Source organism: Scophthalmus maximus, chromosome 7 (assembly GCF_022379125.1).
Source record: "Scophthalmus maximus strain ysfricsl-2021 chromosome 7, ASM2237912v1, whole genome shotgun sequence".
Lineage (NCBI taxonomy): Eukaryota > Metazoa > Chordata > Actinopteri > Pleuronectiformes > Scophthalmidae > Scophthalmus > Scophthalmus maximus.
The window spans coordinates 22,059,976-22,087,892 of NC_061521.1; the positions used below are offsets into that span (position 1 = coordinate 22,059,976).

General features: G+C 41.9%; 1 protein-coding gene across 4 annotated transcripts in view; it reads right to left on the minus strand.

Moving 5' to 3' along the window:
* Window positions 1-27,917, minus strand: part of cdh13 (cadherin 13, H-cadherin (heart)) — a 280,640-nt gene that overhangs the window by 135,519 nt on the left and 117,204 nt on the right. For 3 of the 4 annotated variants that reach the window (XM_035643270.2, XM_035643269.2, XM_035643267.2), the window contains exons 5-6: window positions 21,620-21,625; window positions 20,892-21,044 (exon numbers count right to left, since the gene is read on the minus strand). In XM_035643270.2, the coding sequence (XP_035499163.2) occupies window positions 20,892-21,044; window positions 21,620-21,625 (159 nt within the window). Of the gene's footprint in view, window positions 1-158; window positions 471-20,891; window positions 21,045-21,619; window positions 21,626-27,917 lie in introns of those variants that run through there. The other variant, XM_035643273.2, reaches the window with a different exon arrangement.

Below are 27,917 nucleotides of genomic sequence, written 5' to 3' on the forward strand. Positions count from 1 at the left end.
AAAAGAACACCCACACAACATTAAAACCACTGACAGATGAAAGGCATAACAACTGCTATCTCATCATAATGCAATGTTCTGCTGGGAAACCATCAGGTCCTAGAATTCATCCGGGTGTTACCTTGACACAAACCACACACGTAAACATTGTTACAGACCAGACGCCAAGCAGACCCCCCCATGGCACTCCCCGCCGGCAGCAGCCTCACCCAGCAGGACAATGTGCTGCCACGCTGCAAAAAACTGCTCAGAAAGGAGCAGCTGGAAGAAGCACACGACAGAGAGCCCAAGGCTTTGACTCGGCCTCCAACTCCCCAGGTCCCAATCCGATCAAGCATGTAGGATACGCCAGAAGAAGCCAGATCCATGGAGGCCCGCAGCCACAAAACACACAGGACCCAAAGGATAGGCTGCCAACGTCCCAACTCCACAGGACACACCCCCCCCCCAAGCACCTGTGTTTATTCCCCCATGGGTCAGAGCGGTGTTGGCGACACGAGGGGAAGGGCTACACAATTTTAGGCAGGTGGCTTTGATGTTGTGGCTGATTGGTGTATATCTGTAAATGTGTGCAATTTGGTGCAGATCCAAATACAAATCCCGATCTAACCGGTTTAAATGTGGCTTCGTAAGGGGACTGTTGGGTCTCGGTCGAGGTATGCACTCTACTGACTGCCATTCTAGTTAAATAATTTAAAGTGTTTGGGTAGTTTTAACAATAACCATGCAATCCCTTAACCTCATACCTCAAAATCAAAAAAACCCAGCAATGACTGAATTGGTTCTTTGCATATGTATGATTTTCTGGATTCCTTTAAAGAAACTAACAGACATCATGATAATACAGTTAGAGCGTGTTCAGATTACTCATCCTCCTCCTCCCTCCCTCCCTCCTTTACCTTGTCTGCTCTTCCGCCGAGGGATCCTCCACCGGCCCACCTCACATATTTATGCATTCTGCTTCTCCCTGCTCTGCAGTATTGCTTGTCATCCCTCCGGTTCACCTCGGGGACTACGCCAGCTTGGATATGCACAATATACACTCTGCAAACAAGCAGCTATATTTTTTATACTATACTACAATATGTAACAAAAAAATATTCATTAAAAAATAGCAATCAACCAATGGATTAATGAAATGATAAAAATTTCATCAAATGAACACGTTGGGAAGAATTAGTGGGGAATTTCAACTGAGACATGGGAGGAAATAAATCTGACATGGGTTAATTAATGACAATACTTCTTTAGTGTCCATGGTTTTATTTTATTTTTTTAACTTTATTTTAATGGTGGGTTGTCCTCTACTTAGAAAACGATCTGTACTGTATACAATATGCTGTACTGTTTTGCTGGATACAAAATGAATTAAAAATGGATTTACAAAAATAAAGGCAAATTAAACTTAGAAGGTTAAACTCACAACACTATTTTCTCCAAGACAATGTTAGTGAACTCAAAGCTATTGACTTAAACCTCAGCTTAAGCAGTGATTAGGTTAAATCATTATCATTTTGGTGGAGGTGACAAGTTAGTGACAGCTTTTTGTAGCTCACGCTACTTTTTTGTAGTATGAATTGATGTTTCACAACATAGCATAGTCTAATAGTAGAAGCTCCATTGTCGCTTTGGCTCAATTGTCAGGCTTGCACAGACAAACCTGGCTACAGACTGAAACAAATCAGCAAACCAAAGCATGTTACAGCTAATGACTGGACACAGAGACTGTTACAGATGTAGGACAACTTTTGATTTGTCTGCTACTCGAAACCCTATCTGCGGAAGAGGCTGCACCCTATGAAGTCAGTGATCTGTATCCTATGAAGATACCATATGTAATCACATTACCTCCATTTCAATCTTAATATGGGGCTAAAGACATCACATCACTTCCTTTATTGGCACTGGAGCAGGGCTGTGGAGATTCATCAGACAGATAGAGAGAGAAAGCCTTTCCTCTTCCTATTAGTAATGCATGACACTACGAAACCTCTCTATCACACGGGTCATCCCACTCCTCTCCCTCCATCACACCCAACTCTGTCTTCCTCTTCCTTTGTCCTCCTATCTCTCCATCACCGCGGAGCCTGGAGCATACAGTGTAATGGCAGCGATGGCACACAGTGCAGCTGAACTAAGTATTTAGGTATAAGGAGCATAATGGTTTCATACATCACGTCGTCCTCTCCCTTCTCCCTTTCTTTCTACCTTGAGAATAAACCACTAGAGGTTTTTCATAAGAGGGACCGTGTCCCCCGTCTGTCTCCATCCCACAGAACTGCTGACTCCCAGCTCATGATGTTCTCATCCCAACGTGTACTTTCATCCTATCTGCTGAACAGCTCACACACATGGAGTTGCTCACACACAAACTAAGAGGCGTACTAAACACATACTCCAGCACAAGCTCAATCTCACAGCAGAAGCGAAAGTGTGATCTTTCGAATAAAGCCATTCGCAGCTTTGATTTGCATGACTTTTTTTGAGCCACGTATATCAAACATCTGTGCTCCACTTCCACGTCACACACAACATTTCAAAGATATTAGTATGCAGAGAAAATTAGCGTGTTGAGCGTGATGTAGCATACAAGGAGTGAAAAAATGGAACTTGCAACTTCAAAAACTAATTTACACATGGCGGTGATGCCTCTTCAGGAAACTCCAAAAAAACCACACTCTACCAATGAAATCCTTTAACAATGGTCACGACCACCTCTTAGTTTTTTTAACCTTATTTTAAGTAATATGACTAAATAATATACACTACCCACAACCCTCAGTAGCTGGTGTTATGGATCTGTGACTCAATGCTGTATAGCAAATCAAAAAAAAAGAGAAAGAAAATGAAAGTGGTTCGTACTGATGAATTAAACAGGAGAGTTTCATGCCTTGGAGGTTCTCCATCTGTCAGTCAGGGAACATTTTTGTCGTTGCAAATATGAATGGAAGTTATATTTCCAGAACCAGGGTCCCCTGGTTTGACCGATGTCTGTCTGAATTATGTTCTGCTATAAGAAAAAGAAAAATATTATAATAATATAAAAGTACGCACATTTTACCTGCAGACTACATAGGTTACTGAATATATATAGTATCATATTAATATGAGGTATGGAATCGTGTTCTTTTCCCTTCTCTGGTGCCTTTAAGTACTGTACCGTATGCAAGTGGTGATAAATGTCCATCATCGATTTGTTTTATTTGTTCATATTTTGTCTCGAAAAAACCCCAATAAACTTTAACAAATGACACTAAATGTTCCCTGCAGGCTTTATGTGGAATAGTGAGTCTGATTTAATAGCTGTCCTTGCAAACATGGAAATATTCATCAAAGGGATTTTTTATGAAAGTAATGTACCTTTTCTCACTCTACACTCATCTCGGCACCTCTACTGTGGGTACTAGGTCTCTCCTGACAACTCTTTTTGTACTTGTGTATAAAAGACACTCGCTGGTCCCCGGTGGTTGGATGCGTGTGCAAATTCTCACATGCGCCCTTTCCTCTGCTCCTAAAGATCTCAGCATAGTGAAAGATATGACATATTATTTTGTCTGTGCGTGGCAGACATAAAGAAAAAAGGGGATGAAAGAGAGCTTATTGTCTACGTGGGCACAGACTATTAGTATCTGATATCATTATGAATAAGATCTCGTGGAACCCAATCTGCCTCCAGGACAAAACATGTACAAGTTATAGTGCACATACTGTGCACACCACCCTCATCAGTCATCCCTACCTCCAGGGGGCTGTCAAATCCTAAGAATGTAACAGTCAGTTAAATAAGAAAGAAGTCTCAATTGGATATGAAAAACAACCAAATAACAATCTCGAAAACCGATGTCTTGCTCTATCAGATGTACAGTGTGCTTTGTCTTTAATTAATGATGTATTAATGACTTCTTCTGCATCGGTGCGATCAAATGAAAAGAAAATCCATCCATTACATCCCAGGGGAGCCTGCAATCAAGATGGCACAGACAGTACAGTGGCTTAAGATGGGCTCAGACTATGGTGTTTTAAAATCTTGACCGATTCCGAAATCGTCATGCATCACCCACTAGAGGAGACTCTCTAGACCAGATAATCTTCTGTCTAATCTCAAACATGCAAAGACTATTTAAAAATAATGGCAAGTCAAACACACAGGAAATTATTGAGATTATCGCTCCAGAGGGAGCGACAATACACATCACGTCACCTCTCTGATGTGATCTTATGAGGAGGAAGATGCAAACAAAACAAACATTGGTGTAGTGCGACAACATGAGGCAATATTTGGGGAGACAAAGTCCGTCTTCTTCAGCAAAAACTGGAGATGAGATTTGAACTAGTAAGTTTAATAAATCCGTTTAATATGTGTTGCAAGTTCTCATGGTCACCATTTCAAACGGTCTGTAACGTCCGACAGTTGACAGCGGCTTGAAAAGTCTCTCTAATTGGTTAAAAGTCAAATCCTTAATATCAACGATCGATAATCTTGGCCGGACATCGATACTAACCAAGTTTCAAGACCAAATTTCTCCTCCAATTCCCAAATTGGGGTTATATCGACCCAACTTTACTGAAGTCCTCACATGGCTCATCACTTGCCTGTTCACAAACTGGGGAGGGCTATTTTGTCTCCATCATGGATGAAAATTAGCCTCGACAGTTTGCGTGCGGGAAGGGAATATGGTTTAAGGCAGGGAGAATTGGAGAAGATGGACCATGCTCGTGCCAGATCAGCAGCAGTCACTCACAGCGTGAGGTGATAAACTCTGTGACCGCTACCTCTGTTTTTATTGGATGACCTGGCCCGAGTACATATGTGACTGTGAACTTTATTGTCTGTTAACATTAAAGTTGTCAGTGATCTCCCCTCTGCAGTTTCTTTCCTCTGAGACTGTGTGGCAGAGCTTGAACAGACCTATCCTAGCTCCATCATTACCATACTGAGACCTTGAAAGCTCTCCATTTCAGTTTGTTTTGATGTCAACCTTCTTTCTAAATAAAGGCTGCACTTACTTGGTATGTAAGTGTTCCTTATATGTTTATTAACCATGAATGAACCATGGTTAATCCATTTTGAATGGATACTTCATGATGAATAATTTCTATTAAGTTTGTTATTGCAACAAAAGGATGTCCTCATCCGTTTTAGGCTTCTAATTGACGGGCACCGTTTACTTGTAAAGCGGCAGAACTAACAGACATACAACACGAGCATAACCTCCTCAATTCTGAAATAATTTGGCTTGTTTACATTTTTTAACCAAGTGTTGTGTTCCACTCTTTCCATCTCCTGTCCTAATCTCTGCTCTGTCGCCAAGGATACCTCCCCTGCAGTGAGTTTTGAAAGGCCTCTGTGCCCAGATGAGAAGCTTGGTTGACTACAGGGGTCCGATATAGGCAAAGGTGGAAGCCAAAGCCTTAGTCAATTGGGTACACAGAAGTAGAGAAGAAAAAAAATATATAGCTGAGCTGGGGAGGCTTTATCACATCCTTAAACATAGACAAGAATAGGGCGAGTGAAAAGGGAAGTGGTGAAAAGGGGCAGAGTCATGCATATGGAGTCACTGCCATCACCGCATTTCACATTCACTCAACATTCACCTCCTCCTGAGCCATTGAAGTAGTCCTCCCATTGCCGAGAAGGTGAATTCATAGGGGCTCTGTCTGCCTGCCGTTTTCTTAAGATCCCAGTGAAACTGCTCCGCGGTAGCTCCAAGGTGAATAGTACCCAGCACCTCCAAACACACTCCCGTGGCTCAGCCTTTATCAGCAGGCTGCGCTCAACACCTGCAGAAGCCCCGGTTCTGCTCTGACACTGTTCAGACAGTCTCCAGGGGGAAGAGCTTTCCCTCCCTTAAACTCTCCTCAATGCCCTCTTTTGGACACAGGAAGAAGGGATTAATTTGATCACTGCGGAACTTGCTGATCTGCTTCACAGTGCGGCTCAAACAAAAAGAGTTTGATTGGTCGGATCAGTCTGGAATGGCTAGAAACAGAGAGCAGGGCAGATATGCCAAAGACGTGTATCTCAACAGTGAACCTTGACAGCCTAATGAGGGTGGGGGAGTCAGCAGTGCCACTGACCATTTAACTCAAACCGGGATCATGAAATATACACAATCGGAAATAGCTCTGTGTGGCAGTGAAGTCTCTTACAAAAACCTATTTTCATTGTGTTTAAGGGCACTTTCATACCTACATTATTTGGTCAGAACCTTTTCAGTTTATCGTCTCAACCAAAATAATTGGTGTGAAAGGTGCCAGAGACTGTGATTTCTGACCAACAGACCAACATTTAGTCTCAGTGGATACACTCTTTTGGGATAATTTGGCTTGCAGGCTTCATCTCGTTGATAGGTTTGAACGATGAGGACGTTCATTTTGTGCATTGGAACTAGTGTCGAATACTGCGACTGTAGTTGATGATTCTGGTAGTAAAACCATAATGATATGACAGTGGCAACGAAATCAACAAAAAGAACCAGTTCATTTATTTAAGACTACTACCCACAGAATTGACAACATGCCAACTATTAGATACACGCCTGTCTACATGCTAACCAAAGTCAAGTATAAGGTAGACGCAGTCCACGTCATACAAAATTCTGTAGTGTGCTTCCTAAATCGAAACGTGAAAGCAAAATTAACCGGATCATACGTAAACAATTTCACAAAAATGTGCACCTTGGTTCAGACTTCCAGGTGTGAAAACGCCTCAAGTTAAAAACAGAAAAAAACAAACACTCATTTTTTACGACAGACTATATAGCTGTGAACAAAAGCCTTTTAGTCTTATTCTTTCCAGTATATCAAGGTGTGATAACAACTCCCAAAAGAATTTCCCAATTTCCTCAATTCCTCTCAAAAGTCTTACACCTTGAGGCATCAGCTTAACACCAACTGGGAGAAGAGGATGATAATCCACCGGTCCTGTACACATCTGTTGCGTCTGCCTTCAGAAACTTGAATAATTCTCTACCAATGAAAGCATGCCATGGGAGCAGGCTGTCAAAAAAGGAGGCACAGCTGCCAGGTATGTTTCATGCTCCCACTATAGCTCTCTGAGAGACACAGGCAAACCTACTGGGAAAGAGAAAGAGTTTTTCTGCTGAAAAGCAAATTTTTTTCTGCAAAGTGAAACCACAACTTTATGCCATCAAAGCCAAAAAAGTTGAAACAAAAACTCCCCATACTCCTGAATTATTAGATTTGGGTTTTTTTTCTGAGACATTTTTAGCCATGCTAGCAGCATCTCTCCAGGGATTGCAAAATTATTTCACTGTTTTAATCCTGCATGAAATATCTCAACTGCTACATGAATCCGCATGACATTTTGTAAACCAATGGTGCCCAGAGGACTGAATAACTTCAAATAATGTTTTATTGATTTCCATCATCAGTTTATCATTTAAATTGTCCAAAATGTTGCAGAATGAACAAAATACTACAAAACAAGGGACATTTCCATCAGCCTTACCTGTACTTTGTATACAGTAGAAGAAACTGTATACTTACACAATATAGGTAGATCATTAATATAGTGAAAATTGCATATGCTAAACATCAGCCTGCAGGGATTTTCATTATGTGCATTTTAGCATCCTGCAATGAATTGCAATTTGAAATATTGCATCCAAAATTAATTACTACCTAAATCTTTTTTATACTCACTTTTATCAAAAGAATATAGAAAAAAAGCCATTTAGTAAGTAGACCATATTAGATAAACCTCATTTCAAGACATTACCACAAAGGATAGATCGATCCCTTAGATAAGGTAGGAATTTTAAAAAAGTTTTGAGAAGTAGGGAGAAAACAAAGGGCAAAAAGAGGATACAAGATTTTTTTTATAGCATCACACTGAGTAATAGTTCATTTTTAAGACACCTCATGCGTTTTTTACTGTGTAACTCTTAAAGAAGATACCAACAGACAGGAGAATCTATTAAGAACCAGATAAAATCGACTGTATTGATTAGATAAGGTAAAATAAAAAAATATGTATATGAATATATATATATATGTGTGTGTAGTTTTATATGTGGGGAAGCCCCCAATACCTCACTCCTCCAACTTAAATACAAGGTTTCCAGGAAATTTGGCTAAACTCTGCATTCACACACGTTTTTCAGTCATTTAAATTCACAAACACAGCCAGGCAATTTACCATTAGTATCTTGTTTATCATTTTTTAATACTGCACTGTATTTTCTAAATGAGTATTAGACATTTGGATTACACCATTTTTCCAATTAATGTTGTAGAAATTAATTTTTCTTTGTCTTTGAGTGGCCGTGTCTGCATCAGTCCTGCTTCCTGGTTTGGCCAAAAGATGTGGCAGAGGGTGGAGTCCAGTAATTGGACCAGACCAAGAGCTGCATCAGCATAGGGGGGTGGGGTTTCTTTCTGTCGAGCATTGGTTGTTGATATTTCCTCCTATTGTTTCAAATTTCAAATGGTCTGATCAGCCAGTATATATGTCTTCCCCTGGTCTCATTTGTCAGGTCAGTTGTTTAAGTTATTGTCATGATTTGTTAGCAGCATTTTCATTTTCTTATGTTTTTTAGTAGGGTTATGTTTGGTTGACCACTTTTAATGGGCCAAATCTCAATGAAGTTTTGTTCTCTTTCCATTCCTTTGTATTTTTTGACATGTTTTGGGTGAAATTAAAAACTTAAATACTACTGATTGTTTAATGGCCACAGATCAACCATCCATTCCGCGAGAGGAACGGTCCAAAATGGTGTGTATAGACGGAAAATGTTTTCACTGTATGCGAGTTATCAGCATGAGCGCGTTTGTGTTTGTCTGCACTTTGTTGTTGTTAGACGAAGATCATATCACATTTTTTCTTGCCACTGTACTTGTTTCGATGTGGTACAACCCATGTAATGTAATGTGAACCCAATATGATTCCAAGTACTCTACATACTGACATAACATATTTACTCTCAGCAAAGCTCTTCATGTAATCCATGTTTGAGCAACCCACCCTAAATCTTTTTAAATGGAAACACGTCTGCCTTTTTGGTGTAATTTGTAGTTATAAAGCCAATTATAGTGATATTCCAATCCTTATTATTAGTCATCAGCAGCATGCACATCTAACAAATTAATTAATTTATTTTAAATGAGTCTGCTCTTCAGGAAACATCTGCTGTTGGAATATTGGATTGTGTCTTGTGTGGATTTCTTTGTCCGTCTCTAATCCTGGAGCCACTGATCGGAAATGTTCCTCATTACGTCAATAGACGAGAGGCCCTCAGAATGCCAAAGGAGATATAAATAGATGGTCTTTGGAGGGAGAGAGATTGAACGAAAGATGGAAGGTGAAAAAAGGAGTCGGGGAGTTAAAAGTATAGGGAAGATAGAGAATGATAGAAGAGATCTTTCATTCAGCTGGCCGTCTGGCAAGATAAAACATAATCCTGCTTCTGAAAAGTGTTGAAAGAGTCACAAAGGCTCTCCCTCGTGTATCATGGTACAAAATGCCCCCCACACCCCTCACCCTCCTCTCCAATAGGTGTAATTCAATTTCCTTTTGTCTGGCACCGATGCGACTGTTTGGAGGGGCCGGTGGAAAACTAGCCTCATCTGTCTGCGACTGTCTCGTCCACTTCTTTTATAATGTTTTATATTTGGCCTAAAGATGGTGCACTCAGGACTGAACTGTGCCATCAGCGGGGCGGTTGTGTGCAATTACTGTGGGAGTATTTCTTTTCTTTTTTCTCAGACCAGCATTGTCTGAGCTTCTACGGGAGGCTGATTCTGTGACATCAGATGACAATATGCGGAAAAAAAAATATGTCGCAGCTGTTGTGCAGTGCCATGAATCCATCCATCCATTCATCCATCTTTTAGCTATATACCATTTATCCTTTGAGGGGAGCGGGAGCCAATCCCAGTCAACATAGGGCGAGAGGTGGGGTACACCCTTGACAGGCCACCAGTCTATCTCACGGCTGACATGTAAAGACAAACAACCAATAACACCTATGGGCATTTCTTTCTTTCTTTTAACCCTGGAGGAAACCAGAGGAAACCTTCACAGGTACATGGAGAACACGCATAGTCCACATATTTTGCATGTTTCATGGCATCCTTTATCAAACAAGTGCTCAAAATGAAAGGACAAAATATGTTTTGTCCATGGCCACTAAAATGACAGACAGAGCCAATTTTTTAATCTCATTTCTCCACCAGCAGGAAACCATCACTTGTCACTGCTGGAAAAAAAATGTAATCTGTATCATGATGTTGTAACGCTATGGTCAAGGCATGATTACGTTCAGACACAAGAACAAATTGGCTTTGGTTTACGGTTAAAATCTCTGCCCCTGTTAGGTTGTCATGGTAAAAAAAAGAAGTTGATTGTCAGTTTAAAAATGTGAATTGACGTCTGTCTTGTGAGAAAATCCAGTGTTTTGTTCACTCATTCATCTCCCGTAGACTTCCTTCCTTTACTCTCGTCGTGAGTACGAGAGCTGCTTTGTCACTTTGGAGGTAAACATGTAATTTCAGGGGGCACAACTGGCGCCGTTGTTCTTTTTGGGGGGACAGTCTTAAACACAGCCTGTAGTCACATCAGTGGCTGGTGCCAGTTGAAAAGCTGTCACTGCCTAATATTAACTCCATGAGTAACTTCATGGCAGGCTAAAATAAACATTGTTCTGCTGTCGGGTTTGTGAGCTCACCTTCAGGGAGTCTGTGCTCAGTCAAAGATTTCAAAGCTTTTCTTTAACTTGGACTGTTAAAGGAAAGCTTGTGATGAATATGCTGGAATTCACTTTTCAAATTCTCTATGAAACTTTCCATGAAACCTATTTTGAAATTGACTTTCACCTGACCTGGGTAAATAATGACTGTGTTTTCCTTTTTAGAAAACCTGTAATTTTTCAGTAATGACGTTGTCTCTTCTTAAAGGAGACATCTTTGCGCATATTCAGGGTCATTGTCTGAACTTGGGTTATTACTTGGAAATGTTAACATGCTCTAATGATCAGTAAAAACATACACATTTCCTCATACTGTCAATTCCTGCATCCCCTCTTCTCAGCCTCTATCTGACACGCTTGGTTTTTAGCTCCTGTCCCTTTAAGGCCCCTCCCTCCCAATGAAGCCCAGTCTGCTCTGATCGAGCAGCTGACCCACCATGCTGGGATTGGTCAACTGCTTCCAGCGCGCGCAGGAAGTTCTCTCGCTCTCGTTTTTCCGCGGCTTTATTGGGGAACGTGCCAGACTAGCCACTACACGTTTGATGCGCTTCCATAAGATGGTGATGTCACCACATTACAGAAGTATCGGCCGGACAGCTGATGAGTCGTTTCAGGAAATACAGGAATTGTGTTTGCTGTTGGGGAGTTAACTAACCTTGTTCAGGATAAACTGTAATAATGTACGGACCCCTTTAAATCCATTTCACATATTTTGTGTTCGATGTCAGCCATTTTGGAAGGCAACACTTGGGTTGTTTCTGTTTCCCGTCTCAGCAGTGGAGAGTGCAGCTGCCCCAGTACAAGGGTAGATTGCATTAAGGGTTGTGCCATGTGCCTCAGCAGGCGGCGGACAGGCTGAATTAGCAGCGGTGGCACCCGAGGCTGAGCAACAGGGCACTCACTATTTAATCAGGTTATCTGGGAGCACGGGCACAGCAGTTTGTCTGCAGGGGCTTTGAGGGGGCTTCTGGAAGGACGCCAGGATAGTGACACAACCCCTCAGAGTTGAATGATCCTGACCCCAAGGAAGGCTTTACAACGGGGAAAATGTTTCAAAATATCACTTTGATGTGCACTGCAAAAAGAGATTCAAAGAACGTTTCTCCAACGTTCATTTTAAGTTGAAGTTTGCTGAAGACTGAAGATGTTTTTTGCAGTTTATTTTAAGTATCTGTCCATGCAAAACCATGAGACTGATGAAAAAAACACATACGGTTTTCCGTGTCTGGTTAAGTAGACAATTATGCACGTGAAATAACAAATTATAGACCACCGGCATTATCAGCAGAGTGCAATGGGGTGTGACCCTGCGCCAATAAAGTATTGCGGTGATATTTCTTCGAGCTAGCGGCTATTATAGCGGTAAGAGGATATTTTCTGCTCAGGTAGTAGGAGGTGGTGGTGGTGGTGTTGACGGTGTGTATGTGTGTGTGTGGCCTTTATCTCTTGCCCACATACAGGGACTAAGTGCACATCAGGCCTGTTTTCCTGTGTGCAGGGCAGCGTAGCCTGCTCCCCAAAGCCCAGGAAATTACAGACCAGCCAAGCAGAAAACAGGAGTGGGATTTGGACAACAGGCTTCACCTGTCTCAGGTCTCAGCCTTCGGTAGTCACATCTACTGTAAATGACAAAAGCATTAGGCTGCTTTTTGAAACAATGCCGTATGTCTGTTGAAATGTGTATATGTGCAAATGTACATATTACAATGCAGACCGTGCAATACACACTAAAATGTATCTTTTAATTCATTTGATTCTTACTCTTTTTTTATATTCTTGATACTATATTCTATTATTTGACTATTTCATCTGCATCTCCTTATGGTCCTCTGTTGATTTTTTCCTCTGATGATAGTCTCCACACTTTCTTATAGAGGCAAACTGCACCTTAAATTATTTAGTGCACTTGGCACTTGTGTTAGCAAATAGAAAAACAGTGTTAATTTACTCACTATGGCCCACACTCGCAGCAGTAATTTGGGGTTGTTGAGTCATTCAGAGACGAAACATTACACAGTCATGTAAGTGGTACAGCTATACAATGCATCTTTACTGTATCCTGGTGACAGAACATTGGCTTTTGGGGAACTGTAAAATCAATATTTGAATAATATTTAATCTTTGAAATCTATTACGTCTCCACATACTGTATGTTCATACTTCTTTGTTCATCCATTCACTTGCTGCCTCTACCGCCTTATAATCAAATATTTTATGACATAAATGTTGGTGAATCCATCAAAAAATCAATCCTCTTTTCTGACTAACCAAGTGAGTTACTGTAATACACAGGTTTAATCTGCCAGGAAAGAGGTTATGCCACCACTTGCTTTGATTTAGGTTTATGTTTTCTAAAGGACAAGCAAACAAGCTATTATGTTCCTTCAAACACATTTTAGCATATTCTTTTGTAAAAGGTCCGATCATCACATCAGCCAATTGGCTTCGTTCTCGTTTGCTTTATTTTACACTTGACAGCTCCTTAAAACTCTGCCTTGTTTAATTATGGGCTATATATTATATACAAACACAAGGACAAGAGTATCCACAAATATGAGCAGAGTCTGGAGCACACAAAAATACACACATAGGGCTGGGTGATAAACAATATCAATTATTATTGCAATATAATTCTTCTCTAAATAATGCTTATCCATTGCACCGCATAATTGGTTCTAATGATCTACCTCAGATTTGCAAAATGTTTTGCTGTTTGGTAAGTATTCGTCATTCTCTAACCTTAAAGAAGAGTTCACAACCAAGACCTTCCCTCAGTTTAAAAAAAAATATTATAATAACGTTGTGATAATTATCGATATAAATTGTTATGACATTTCTTATTATCTTCATAAGATTTTTGACCATATAGACCAGAAGTATACACTGTGCTATACTGCATGTAACCACAAGAAGAGGCAAACATCTGGGCTTTCCACCTTTAGTCACAGTTCTTCCACCTCAGCAACATGACAGATTAATCAGAAATCCCCTCTCTCCGACACCGTGGCAGAGGAACAGCAAAAAAAAACAACAAAAAAAAAACCAGCCACACCGGAGCAGGTATAAGCCAAAAGGAAACAGATAGAAAAAGGGGAGCAGCGACTGTAAAATGTGATTATATAACAAAACCGTGCTGGCACCCATGCGATCTGTACTGCAAGGTTTACGCATCAAATACTGCAAACTCTCCAAATTAGCAAATTGTGGGAATGATGCGTTCAGTATGTCTGCATAAATGAATAGCCTAAAGCAATTTAATGGGGGTTTTTTTGCGCTTAGGAATTTGAATACAGCATCGGAAAGAAGAACCCTGCCCTGAAACGCTCCAACTTGCCTTGTTGTATGTGCTGCTGTGTGTAAAAGGGGATTAATATTAAGTATCTGTTATTTTCAGAAGATGTAAACAGACCTTTCAGAGAAAAATATGGGGGCTGAGGGGAAGACCAGCAGATTGTCAAGATATCCCTTAGTCCCCCTTTCAACGGTAAACAACAGCCAGAGTTCTTGGCATAGAGTCTGCTATGCTTGGGATGTATCTCTGGTCAAATATTAGACATGCAAATGTCATGTTTGAACAGAATTCAGTGCTGTAGGTGCAGTAATGACCACAGCCACGTCCAGAATACTGCAGAATGCCACTGCTGTTTGCAGCTGTATTCCTATTGGCATCTATTATCTGTTTTCATCGTTTCCCTCTTCCTTCCTTCTGTTTGTGAGTTAATGTCACAGCTTCTTAAGCAGTAATTATAAACCTTATCCCTGATTTGTTTCATCCTAAATAAAACCCTTAAAAAAGGTAACAGTGACATTGATGTCACCATGAAAAGAGCCAGACGGCGCAGTCATTTCCATAGGAGAGATATGTCAGCGAATGCCACAGTTTGAAGTCTGCTCCATCAAAAATAGGTAAATGTAGGTGAAAATGCTCCTTTTTTTTTTCTTTTTTGCTTTATTTATACAGTTTGACAAGCTAACAAAACTGTTTTGAAGGGGGCCAACTCTTTTTGAAAGCAGAGATATTTAAAAATCTAAATTTTAAAGCAGCTGTCAATTCAAAGCTAGGCCTTTCTGGATTTGAGATAGGTCCATATGTGTGTGTGTGGGGGGGTATTTTATTTTTTATAGTAAGCCTCCGCTTTGTCACCGTGTGCTGTGGCCCTGACAGACATAATATATGGAACAGAGTATGGTCCCTTTTTAGATCTGCTGTCAAAGTACATCACAAGGAAGGGATGGCACTTTCTACTGCGATAGGCCGAAACCTCACCAGGAAACCCAGCCAATTGTTGGACGGTCTTTTATTTTGGGTACTTCAAAGAACTCCAGTAGTCTGTCTTATTACAATCTAAATCACAGCATCAAAGTAAGTAGTTGTGATGAATTTGCCTACGACCAGAAATGCTTTTCCGGGCGTGGAAATCGCAAAGAAACACAAGAAGCTTTACCCTGAACATGATGTCCGCTGCACTTTTTTCTCAAATTGCAGCAGCTCGGAGGCAAGCACGTACGAAGGACTCACCACACTTATTGTTGGAATGACCCGCATTACTGGGGGTCATCGCTGTACCTGTGTAAACAAGACTGTTATTTATCACTTCACATTCTACCCTTCCGCTGTTCTAAGCCAATTAGAGTTCTTCCCCGCCACTCTCGACCCGACCCAGGCTTGTCATAAACGCGGCGATAAGCCCCCCGCACCACCCCCACCCTCTCCATTTTCCATCTCATTAACATTCATTTTCACCCTAATTGAGCCTAATAAGAAAATAATGTTTGACATTAAATCCTTGTGAACATGTGGCCCGGCTGATCACTGTGTCTGTTTGTTCTTGCACAGCAAATGTTTGTTTTGTCAGGGGTTTTGTTCGCTCGCTTGCCTCGCTTGGTTCTGTGCCTCCTGTAATAGCCTGCTTTGCATTCCCACTTTCCATCTGTCTTGCGTTGACCCCTCGCTGTTGTTATGTTGAAGTTGCGCCCGCACTTTTCCGAATGTGTTTTTTTCTTAAAGTTTCGTTGGGTTTTGCCTTGCTTTTACTTTTACTGTGAACTTCCAGTTCAAGCCGAAGCCTCCGAAACTCAAGACCGCCGCTTTTTAGATAACGAGCCAGTCGACTTTATTGATTTGGATTTCTTCAAAGTGGCTGGTGATATCATTTTGACGTACAATAACTTTTGCGTGAAGACTGGGGGCATTTCTTTGCCAATAGCAGTCAATTATCATCTCGCCATAAAATGGGGAGGCAGACCTGCCAACCTTGAAGAAAGTCGTGGAGTATGACCTTATCTGTTTATCAGCATATTGCCTCATTCATTTATTGTATTATTTATACTGTCATATTCCTATGTGTCAAAAATTATGACTCAACACAACTCTCACTCAGGGGTCCTTATTAGAAGTGACTGCTTTAATATCCAAGTAGTCAGGGGAAGTAATACCAATATAAAATTACTAATTACAGCTTTAATTGATACATCTATAATAAAAAAGGGTTTTGTCATATAAAAGTGAAAGAACCTGAGCTTTAAGTTACACTTTGCCAATAAAACGCCTTCGGAGGACTGATCATTTTAATCTACCTCTGAATTTTTTTATGTCAGACCCACACGAGCCATTAGCTTCAGTGGGAGAAGGGACGGCCTTAATTAATGTGACTGGGACACGCTGCTAGGATCGCTGGGTGCCATAAAAGCAATTGAGTCTTCATTTTGCACACAGTGTTGGATGATCACTGATGAAAAAAAATAAGAGAGAGAAAAGGGTGAAGGAACATTTGACAGGAAATCGTGTTCTCCTTATGATAAGAGGAAACAGAGCAAGAGCGAGACATCGTGCAGACGTTGTTGGGGAAAAGGACGAGGAGCAGGGAAAGAAAAGCATGTTCACATGTTCCGTGTGCGCATGGCAAGAGACAAACTCGGCTTCAGGGATTACTACTATCAGGCCACATATGATAATGATTATCAGAGATGAGCCCACACACATTGGATGATATAAATAATGTTAAAAGCTAATTTTCCCCAATCCATTGTAACAGTGGAACATTGTACTGGTTTCCTCTTTGTCGCTGGGATGGAATTATTAAGCTATTGACTAAAAGTCTTTTGTGAGCTTTTAGGATCAGAGCATGTAGACAAAACCAGATGATTTTTTTTTTCATTTGGAAAGCAGTCGTATGCTCTGATTTTCTCTCTAAGATACAGTCGAGACAAATGCATTTGGTGCGGTTAAAGCTGAAATCTGTACCATATTTCAGTCAACGTACGGTTATTTAAATTTATCTGCATGTTGGCGTGTGAATTGCCATTGAGACGAGTAGAATTCACAGAGTCTCTGACTCACAGCTTGCAACCTCTCTGACTGACAGTTTCAACAAAGTCTGCTTCTGTGTCTGTCCAAGCCGTCACATTACAAGTAACACGTTTTCTATCATCTTTTTAATGTCACTTGTGAAATTGAAAAGAATAAGATCTTTCTAAAGCAACGGAGGAGCAGAAAGGACAGGAAACACATCAGTCAAACTTTGGGTTGAATAATGGCTCAGAAGCAAAGAGAAGTGAAGGAAGATAAGAGATTCAAGGCTGAATCAGCTAGTTTTGAACACGTAACATACTCGTTAATAATAAATCTGTAGTTATGGATAATAAATCACCTTATCTAGCCACATGTGTGTCTTGTGTTTGGATACTATTGTACTACAACTTTCAGTTGATGAACTCTGGTAATACGATAAGTCAGTAACAATCTTAAATATTAACTTCATATCAAATAAGAATAATACCCTGGCATTGGGCGATAATTTTTGTCTGTGTGCAGTTTAAAAAAAAGAAGAATTTTAAAGTTCAAGCTTCAGCTATTTTGTCATCCTTTTTCACTATTCCTTCTTTCTCGCCACTTTTGATTTAACTCAGTCATTGTGTCATTAAATATCTGTGCAGAACTAAACTTTTCCATTCTGAACACAATAAAATCTTTATGGAGATGGTCCCCACTCCTCCATTCTCTGTCTTCTTCCTTTTAGATTTTTTTTCCCCTTCTTCCCCAGAGTTGTACGTACCAACTTTTGTTATAGCCACCGAGGACCCAAAAACTTTATTTCACTGCACTGTGCCACGACACTTTAAGGATATAAGCAAAAAACTAGTAGATGAGTGCAGTTGCTTTGAAAGTGTGTGCTCGTAGAGCCATCTCCATGAGTGTTTTGTAAATTGTAGGAAAAATTGCTGCCGAGTTGAAGAAACAATTGCCTGAAGTCTCAAATTAATTAAGTGCAAATACTTGAAAGAGGCCCACAATTTACAGCTTAGTTAAACGCTTCGGTTTTCTACGCACTTCTCTCAAATCTCTAACCAACATGACACCGCACTGTCCACGGCCAACTCAATGTTGTACGGGACAATGTAGACTAATGACCCCACAGTCTTCCAAGCCCAAGTGAACAATGCATTCAGAGACATGATACCTCAACGTCTACCTCAATTACTTTTCCAGATTCCTGGAGAACCAAATATTCTTTTGTTGAGGTAGTTTTAACTTTCATTCTTTGGGTTTGTGCTCAAGAGGGGGACACACTCAGATGCACTAGGCCAAGCATTCAAGCAGTCATGGAATGACCTCAGCCCACATCCTTCAAAAAACTTCAGGGTTTTTTGGTGATTTTCCAACTTCTACAGACGCCTTATTTGGAATTACAGCTTTGTGGCTAACCCATCAATTCAATTCAATTTCATTTGTGTAGCTCTTTTCCTGGTCTCCCTCCGCAGTGTTCCAGGAGCTCAAGCAATGCTTCTCTCCGATCCCTCCAGGCAGTTTGTGTTGGAGGTGGACGCATCTCCCGATGCTCAGCAGGAGATCAGGAGGTGAACCCCTCCACCATCTTCTCTCAGAAGCCGTCATCTAGAGGAAGGAATTATGACGCAGGCAACTAGGAGCTGCTGGCGATCAAGTTGGTATTTGGAGAGTGGAGACACTGGCTCTAGTGTCGGAATACCCCTTTACAAGGGAAGAACCAGGTAAATGCCCTGCGGTGTGTTGCCTTTCATGCTCCTTCCTCCGGGGCTAAGCGGCAAACACTCTTATTTCCACCATTGAGCCGGTCCCCTTATAGTGCTCCCAAGGTTACCAACTCCTTTTTCTCCAGGTATTTATCAGACACAAACACAACACGGATCTCTGAAAGGTATCACAGCACTCTGGTACAAACCCAGTCGAGTTTGGCTCACACTTGGGGCCTTACTTCAAGGTTAAAGTCTCGAAATATGACTCGATAGATTCGATGGCCCATTCCGCATATCCAAAATCATTAACCGTGCACCACCTGCCGGCCTTACATGCCTGTAGAATCACCTGAACTGCTCATCTTCCCCTCTTGCAAGTTTCTCTTCCGAGTACATGAACATACACTTCTACTTACTCATCTGCCAAATGACTACTGTGCCATGTGCCTTAGTTTTCCAGCGCTTCGCTCTTTGCCTGTCCGATTTCATGCCGATCAGGTTTCAGACCTTGTCTGGCTTCTTTTGGATTTTGCCTCAGCCTGACCCTTTGTAATTTGTCTGCTTGGAATTTTTTGTCAAACATCCCAGACAACCTTTCACGCAGTGGGGAAAAATTCAACATTTAATGTGCTAGTTGAGAGCATGGCCTTTTTTTCTTTTTCTTTTTTTTATACATTTTTGACCCCATAAACTAATATATTGTGCTTCTTTGTCTTTACAACACATTACTCTGATAGATAGTTAGCCATCATGCAGCATACATAAGAGCGGATAAACACACAGCTTAACCCATTCCTTACCCTTCTGCTCTTCTATGTGTGGATGATCACCCTTCAAACTCCCTCCATGTAAACTGTTTGCTCAGCCGTGATTGCATGATGGCTTTTAAGGGGAGGGGTTTAGCGAATGGTCACTTTTTGGGTTCATGAAAGTTCATTTCAAAGCTCAGATTGACCTTGTTTAGCTCATACTGCTGGCTCATAACTGGTCAAATGAATTAAGGATATTTCCTTTCCAATACCTGAACACTGAACAATCTGATCTTCACAGTGTTATGGGCACAGTGTTGTGTCAAAAGAGTGTATGACAGTATACTGCTGACGGTAAACTCAAATTCAGTTTCTATTACTGGATCACCTCTTTCCATATTAGAGTAACATATTGTAAATTCATAGAGTAGGTCTTCAGGTGATGTTGTGTTATATATTTTTTTCTAGCAGACCACTGTTTCTGTTATCTAGTTATTCATGGGGATGCTCAGTTATTGGGTGTCAAAGGTAGTTGTTAACAACCTGAATCCGCATGTACCAACTGAAAGCTGATGCCCTGGTTACATCATGCATGTTATATTAAGCACTCATACCAGAGAGGGGAATGACAAAAGAGTTTTGGTGAATGTGTGTTTGTGTGCTTCCTTCTCTCAGGCGTTCTTTGTGTTCCTCTCCCGCCTGCTCTCCTCTCACATCTGTTGGTATTTAGCAAGTAAATTATTTCTGAGTTTCAAAAAAGTAGTTAGCTTATCAACAGCTTGCACCCAGCAGAACACAGTCACTCACGTCTGGTTTTCAGAGAACAGGATGACATCAAAAGTCTGAATTAAAAAGTAGACTCTCTTTGCCCTTCTCTCTTCCTTTTTGTTCTAGGGGAAACATTTCACACGGACAGACAACCCCAAGGGCCCGAAACCCAGCCGGCACCTCAAACAGACTCTAAAGTTTTTGGGGTTTTTTTTCCACATGAGAGGAAATGATCGACTTCTAACTAATAGAATCAACTCAGCCTTGACAAAACTGTAAGTTCACTCTTTCCCAAATAACACTGCTAATATGTACAAAATCAAAACGCTCTTTCAGAAACTGTTTAGTTCACTTTTGCATTTTCCCGTATGCCGAATGTTTGCAAAATTAAAAATGCTGGAAGCACATTTTGTTTGAACTGCGGAATTCTCATGAATAACTTGATCAAGTTGAAAACGAATGGGGAATTACATGGACGCCGAAAACTGACAAGGAAAACAATGAATGTGTCAAATGATCAGAGAGCGAGTGTGGCCAGGTGGACAGGGAGGAAAGAAAAACAGCGAAGGCACAAACACAATAACAGCCGGAGCAAACAAAGACACACACAACTCTACAGTACACACACAGACACACGCACACACACACACACACACACACACACACAGACCTCGTAGGAGTCAATGGCCTCCCGGTCTAGTGAGCGGCTGACTGACACCTCTCCTGTGTCTATGTCAATGATGAAGAGACCTCTGGGATCCTGGTCAGCACCGGGGCCTGTCAGTCGGAAGATGTGGTTTTCCGACCTGTCTGATAAAATCACCTGCAAACACACACACACACACACACACACACACACACACACACAAACATCAAGCTTTTCTCACTTTGTTCTGAGTCAGCCTATTTCCAAAAGCAATGGATTCGTAAAGAACTGCCTCTATTTTCCCTTCATTTTTATGAAAGCAGTGTATTGAGAAAGACTATTTGTTGATATACAGTTGAGCAAAAGAGGCTTACTGCTATTCGAATGGTGATGCAAATCCCTGATAGCTAACAATTAAAAATTCATGGCAGACAAGACTTTGATTTCATCTTTTGGCAAATTCGACTCATGTAAAATATGAACGTTAGCATCATCTCCCTGCAGTATTGGAGGCCCGCTGTGACCACGTCTGCATGCATGGTTAGGATTACTTTAAGATAAGGAAAGTGGAAGAGTTGAATGAATATGAGAATAATTTCCTCAATTAAGTGTGAATGTTATGCAAATGTTGTTATTTTGGATTTTGAGCCAAAGTTCCTGCTGAGTAGCCCACTGCCAAGTAAGTCGGCTAACTGCTGTTCCCTCTGACATGAATTATCCGACCCGGTGACTTTTTGGATGGATATACTCACATGAGACTGCATCCGCAGGAACGCCAGCACATCGGTAACCGGGCAGGTTAAAAAAAGAAACAGAAAACAAAGCATGTTAGATTCACACAGCACACAGCAAGAACAAGCAAAAAACAGCTACAGAGATCTTGCAGATCTTTGCAGATCTCAAGTTCGGCACAGATGTTTGAGAGAGAAAAACAATAGAATACCAAACTAAAAATGCCAAAACCCCAGAGTTGCACACTGAACTGTACAACACAAAGCGCACATACAGATAATTCCTCCTTGATTAACTGTGATGTGTCAAATTATTTACTTACATGGGGTGAGCAGCTCGCCTGGGTGTGTTTAAATGAGAAAAAATTGCCTTAGGCTGACAAATTTAATCATATTTTGAGATGTATCCATCACAAAAATTGAAATGAGCAGTTTTACGGAGGTTATGTGCTGGGCTATTTCTACGTTTGGACAAAGCCAAGCTAGCTGTTCCCTCTTTTTCCACTCTTTATGCTAGGTTAAGCTAACTGGCGAATTAGCTTGATCTCCAAAACATCAATCGAAATGTCAACTCTTCCTTTAAAAGCTGGGTTATCACTGACATCTAGAAGTGTTCTGAGAATGACGATTTTGCGCTTAGTGGTTTAGGGCCAGTACTGCGGTCAGTAAGTTAAAGTGCTGACATTCTATATTTATACCTTCAACTGCCAGTATATACTGCACACATATACACACACACACACAAACACACACACACACACACACACACACACACACACACACACACACACACACACACACACACACAGTGTTGTCACTACTTTAGACGTCCTTCTGGGCCTTCTGTTGCTATGTGTCAAGGATCTAAATGGTCCCCCTGCACTGTGCCTCATGATCAGAGGGGTGCGACGAGGTCACCTTTAATGAGAGCACACTTCAATGGGATGGCAGCTAAATGAAGGCCTTTCTACTCCCCACTTGAAAGAGCATGGGGGATGAGACTGCAGTCATACAAGCCTATGCCAGACGGAGCTCAACCCCTTATAGTCTCTCAAAGCTCTTTGCCATTTATCCCGCTGCCCCTTCATCTTTTCCCCTTAGTCTTCTTGCACCCTCCTTTGTTATGTCCATCCTTGCTCTTCTGCTTCCATATCTCGTTCTTCACTCATCATTTTTCCACTTCTCTGTACATTATCCCATCACGCTTGCTCCCTCTGCTCGTTTTGTTTTTTCGACGGTTGCCATTCAGGACAAGGATATTTCTGAGCAGTAATCACAGTGGCACCCAGCACCAGCTGAGAGAGACAAACTGGGTCAGATGAAGAAATCGGTGCAGCATTAGTTGGATTTAGAGATGGTTCAGCGTTAAACTTGGAAAGACGCAGAGGGTGTGGAGATAAAAAAAACAAGAACAGACACAGATGTGTGAGGATGTAGAATGAGTGAGGAAGTGAGTTAGGAGGAAGTAGAGAGAGAGAGAGAGAGATCACTGATAAAGACACAATAACCTCAACTGAAGTGTCAGGAGAAGTTTAGTGTGATTAGGAGACTTCTCTGTGGGCTACAAGTGTGATAATCTGCACTGCACATACACATACTCTCCAACGTGCACACACGCTGGTACAGAAATGTACGCCCAGTGGCTTTGTCACAGCTGAGTCTGTCTCCATTCGTGTGCATGGGCGGACTGATGGAGGAATCTCACCTCTTTCTATCAGCTCTCATTACCAGCCGAGCAGACATGAAAGGCTGTGGTGCTCGTGATAATGCAGAGAGATGACAGGAGGTGTGGCTCTCCTCCGGAGCGCCAAACACCTCCCGAGCACATCGCGAGAATGAACACGAAAAACTTGATCCGCAGCCGTTTGTGCATGTTAATGTGCGTTGGTTTGTGTGTATTAAATTAAACACCTCCTGCCGCCTGCGTTCATGTCAGGTGTCGGTGGGGCAACAAATGAAAACCAGTGGAAGGTATGCCAGGTGTGTACAAATATAGAACACACGCAGAAAACTTCTGTAACTTGTCAAATTTCACTGCAGTGTGCCAAAGAAAGTATAAAGCTGGTCCAAAGAAAACATCCTCAGACCATATTATTATCATGCAAATTCTGTAGACCCACGTATGCTACCCATGTCCTTGTATTGAGAATGAATGAGCGGAGACAACACTGACCCCGTTGGAACCATGTTTTTGTCCTCGTGGGAACCGAAGCCCCGTCCAAAAACATCATTTATGACATCCCGGTTAAGGTGAGGGGTAGGGTTGGGGTTACGCCGTCCAAAATGAATGGAAGTCCGTGAAAGAAGTCAGACAGACTGAAAATGTGCAGCAGTATTCCTGAGCGGCGCTTCCCGTTATCGAATGCGAATGACAATCACTGGCCATGAGACGACTCCTGGGATAAGGCCTTGTGGGAGGGGAGGAGTGACGGTCTGTGAATGAATGTGCTTTTCTATCAGTGAAAATAGTGTGTGTGTGTGTGTGTGTGTGTGTGTGTGTGTGTGTGTGTGTGTGTGTGTGTGTGTGAGTGTGTGTGTGTGTGTGTGCGCATAAGCATGCGAGGCTTGGACCAGTACTCCGCCTGATTAGCTTGCCACTCCAGCCTGCTGATGAGAGGGATGAGGCAAGGTGGAAAGGCCTGTTGAAAGATATGTACGTCTAGGAACCAAGCGAGTCCTCAACGCAGGATGATGGGAAAGCAATGGTGCTAATTAACTGGCTTTGATTGGTTAGCCGGGCCTCCGCTAATCATTACTTCATTACCAACATCTCTTGGGCAGCTCGCACCCTGCAAATATGTTTTTCATGGCTTCGCCTAGTCTTTTTCCAAGCTTCTCTCATCAAAATGGATTTCACATCTGCTCGGTGTGTGTCTAGGGGTCCAGGCGCGAATTAGAATGTACGTCAGAGGGTTTTTCACTCACATCCGACAGACACGGGCATGATATACATGCTGAGAGATAGACGGGGAAAAAAGGGAAGGAACTTCCTGGTCTTCCGAAGACAATTAAGAGAATCAATTAGACTAAATGATGAGGCCCGTAGGCTTGTCTGCTTTCCAATGCTGGAGCTTCTCATGACACAACTCAGATAGAGCCCTTGTAATATTGCAAAGATAGATAGAGGGGATGATACACAGGAATGAAAGGAGAAGAAGATGTCTGTAACAATTGACGGACAACAGGTGGAGGGCAACAAGACAGTGGAAGGAGACAGACTGGCAGGCAGAAAAAAATCAGGATGCACTTTATGCCAGACACGTCTATTTTCTTTACTATATTAGCTGGGGCTACAGCCAAAACCAGGCATTCATTCCTCTCACCAACAGTACTTTACTGGAGCTGTCATGTCAAGTCAGACATGTTGTGTTGAGTGGTGAGCTGGACCCTGAGGTATGGAGGGATAAACACAGTTTGAATGACTGACAACTCCAGTGCAGCACAGAAAGTTAGAAGTGTTTCATGTGGAAACATCTGATATTTTTCAATGGTTATTTAATGGGCCTCCGTCTGTGTTTTGTTGTTAGAGAGCGCATCTGCAACTCTGCTTGTGTGAATTGGGGAATCTGAGACACTGGTTTTCTGGAAAACTAGTAAACATCGTGTAAAGATGTGAAATCGGTTTCCTGTCGGCCCTTATTCGCAGTCCTGAATCGAAACACGTCCATCTAACATCCTCAGTATTAACATCCCTCCAGCTGTGGACAGCTCTGGAGTTTGTCAGTTAACACCTGAACAAAAAACATGTCAACAAACACAAACATATTCATCACACAAAGAGGGACTGACAGCTGTCCATCAAACCATCAGGCTTCGGTCATCGGCTGTGATTGGCCTGCCAAAGGGGTTTATCGAGACTCCTGTTTTTTCTTGACATTAGGACAATTACGATTAGAAACCTCACTGAGATGAAGGGAAATTTACTCAAAATTGGAGCCGGCTTGTCATTAGAAAAGCAAACTTGTGTCAGAGAACACTGACAGTTTTGAAATTAAAAATAACACATGTCAAATCATACATTTTCAGGAGTTTAGCAAAATAAGAAACTCTTTAGCGTTTTCAGTCTCACCTCTAAAAAAAATCCTGTCAACAGCCCAAAAAACATAATTAACAGCTAGCTTAATTTGTTAATTATTAAATCATAAGGCATATACTGTGCATTGTTAAGTTTTGCCGGAATAGTTGTGATGGTAATGGATGGGAATTATCATGAACTGTGCAATCACAATGAAACAAATGGCTATGATACACATATTTATGTTTTGAGCATCACAAAAATCCTTTGATGACCCCTTGCGAAATCTGATTTGTATCCATTAGGGTCAAAACATTTTAAAAAGCAAAAGTCAGTTATAGTGATGCCTTGGGGAAGCTATGTCTGCCAGAACATGCTCTGTAGGCCTAAGCACTTTTAAGGGAAATTTGCCTGGTGAACAATCTTCATCGGTTTGAATGGGGGGCCAACTTGGAACACAATCGCCAATTCTCTTAATACGTCCCTTGTCCAGGCAAAACTGCAGGAAAATGTCCTTCATCATAATTCATGCAGGGTCAGACTGATTACACAGAATCACTGAATAAAACAATACAGAAAACGAGAAATGATTATAACCTATCTTCCTGCCCAATTTGAGAATTATGCCTGACTCATCTGTAATCCCAGACATGGGAGAGGTATGACCGATTCATCTTCCTGAATACTTGAGGAGTCTCAACAGTGGCCCTTTCAGCAGCAACTCAAGTGGTACATATTAAGAGAAACGCTTAAGCATATCAGCTTCATTGCTTGCTCCAGCTGCTGTGTGAGTCCCTGTGAGCTGTTTATGGGCCCCCCTAAGGGAGGTGCAGGGTAGAGACCTCGGTATCAAAACAATTCCACAGCTAGCAGGAGGTGTGACATAAACAACAAGGCTCTTACCCTTCCCCTGTGACTCCCGCTGACAACCGACCAACCCTAACGCACACACACCAGCGCACACTATTACACTTGCTGCATTATGTGCAACCACACACACACACACACACACAGTCATACATGTCAAATTGAAGCTCTTGCAATCCCACCTCCCCCCCTCCTTCCGACTGCTTATCTCCGAGAGAGACGGAAGGAGCGTAAAAAAAGGAACGGCTGCCATATGGAAGAGCTATGTTGCATAAGAAGAGCAAAGCCATTGGTGTGGAAAATCAATTTCGCCAAGTCGCCCAACATATAGCTTCTATTGGGTAAAATAGCCCACATTAGCCTGTCTCCTCATGCAAAGCTGAGTGTGGAGGTAGGGGAGACGGATGGAGGGATCCAGGGACGAGAGAGGGAGTGGAATTTGCCAATGAACGTTGAAAAATAGTTGCAATGGGGACAAGGGAAGGGCAGTTAAGTGGCCACGATGGAGGGAGAGAGGCAGAAATTGTCCATCTCAAGTATGCACTTTGTTTCCAATTTGTCACATGAATGTGGGAAATGTACCACGATGGCTGGATCCATTAGGTGACACTATAGCTTGATCCAGAGCAGATCAATGGCCTCCTATAGAGATCATTTGTGTCCACTATGCACCAAACTTATCTGCTGACTTTCTGCTACCTTCCTTGCACAACCAGCAACACTGCTAAGGGGTGTTCTCACACCTGAAAGTCTGGACCAAAGTTCATATCTTTGTTCCATTGATACATTTGATCTGGTTAGTTTTGTTTTCACATTGCAATTTATGGACCACACTAAAGCATTTCGTAAGAAATTCGTATGTGTGTCTTCATAACCGTTGTGGGCTGCGTCCACCTATATGGAGGCCCGGGCTCTGTGCTGTGGTCGTGGCCTCCAGGGTGCCAACATGAATTATGTGCAAGGCTTACTATAGCATAGCTTCTTGGTGTTATTCTGTACAGGCATTGAGATATGTGGTCGATCTTTTAGAGCCAAGTCTTATCTCGGACAGAGCTGCTTGACATGTACGCAGCCGCCTGTCTAATCACCCACACCAAATCCTAGCACCACATCAACCCAGTCCTAAAACAACTCCACTGGCTCCCTGTCTCCCACCGAATTACCTTCAAGGTCCTGGTCCTCACCTTCAAAGCCCTCAAATCATCTTGCTCCCCAATACCTCACTGATCTCTTCTCTCCCTACCAACCTACACGGTCACTCAGATCCACCTCTGCCGGTCTCCTCTCCACCCCCAAAACCAACCTCCGCAGCTTTGGGGATAGAGCTTTCTCCAGGGCTGCTCCAAGGCTGTGGAACTCCCTCCCCCAAGAGATTCGTGACTACGACTCCCTCACAACCTTTCAGTCACGTCTTAAAACCCACCTACTCTCCTCTGC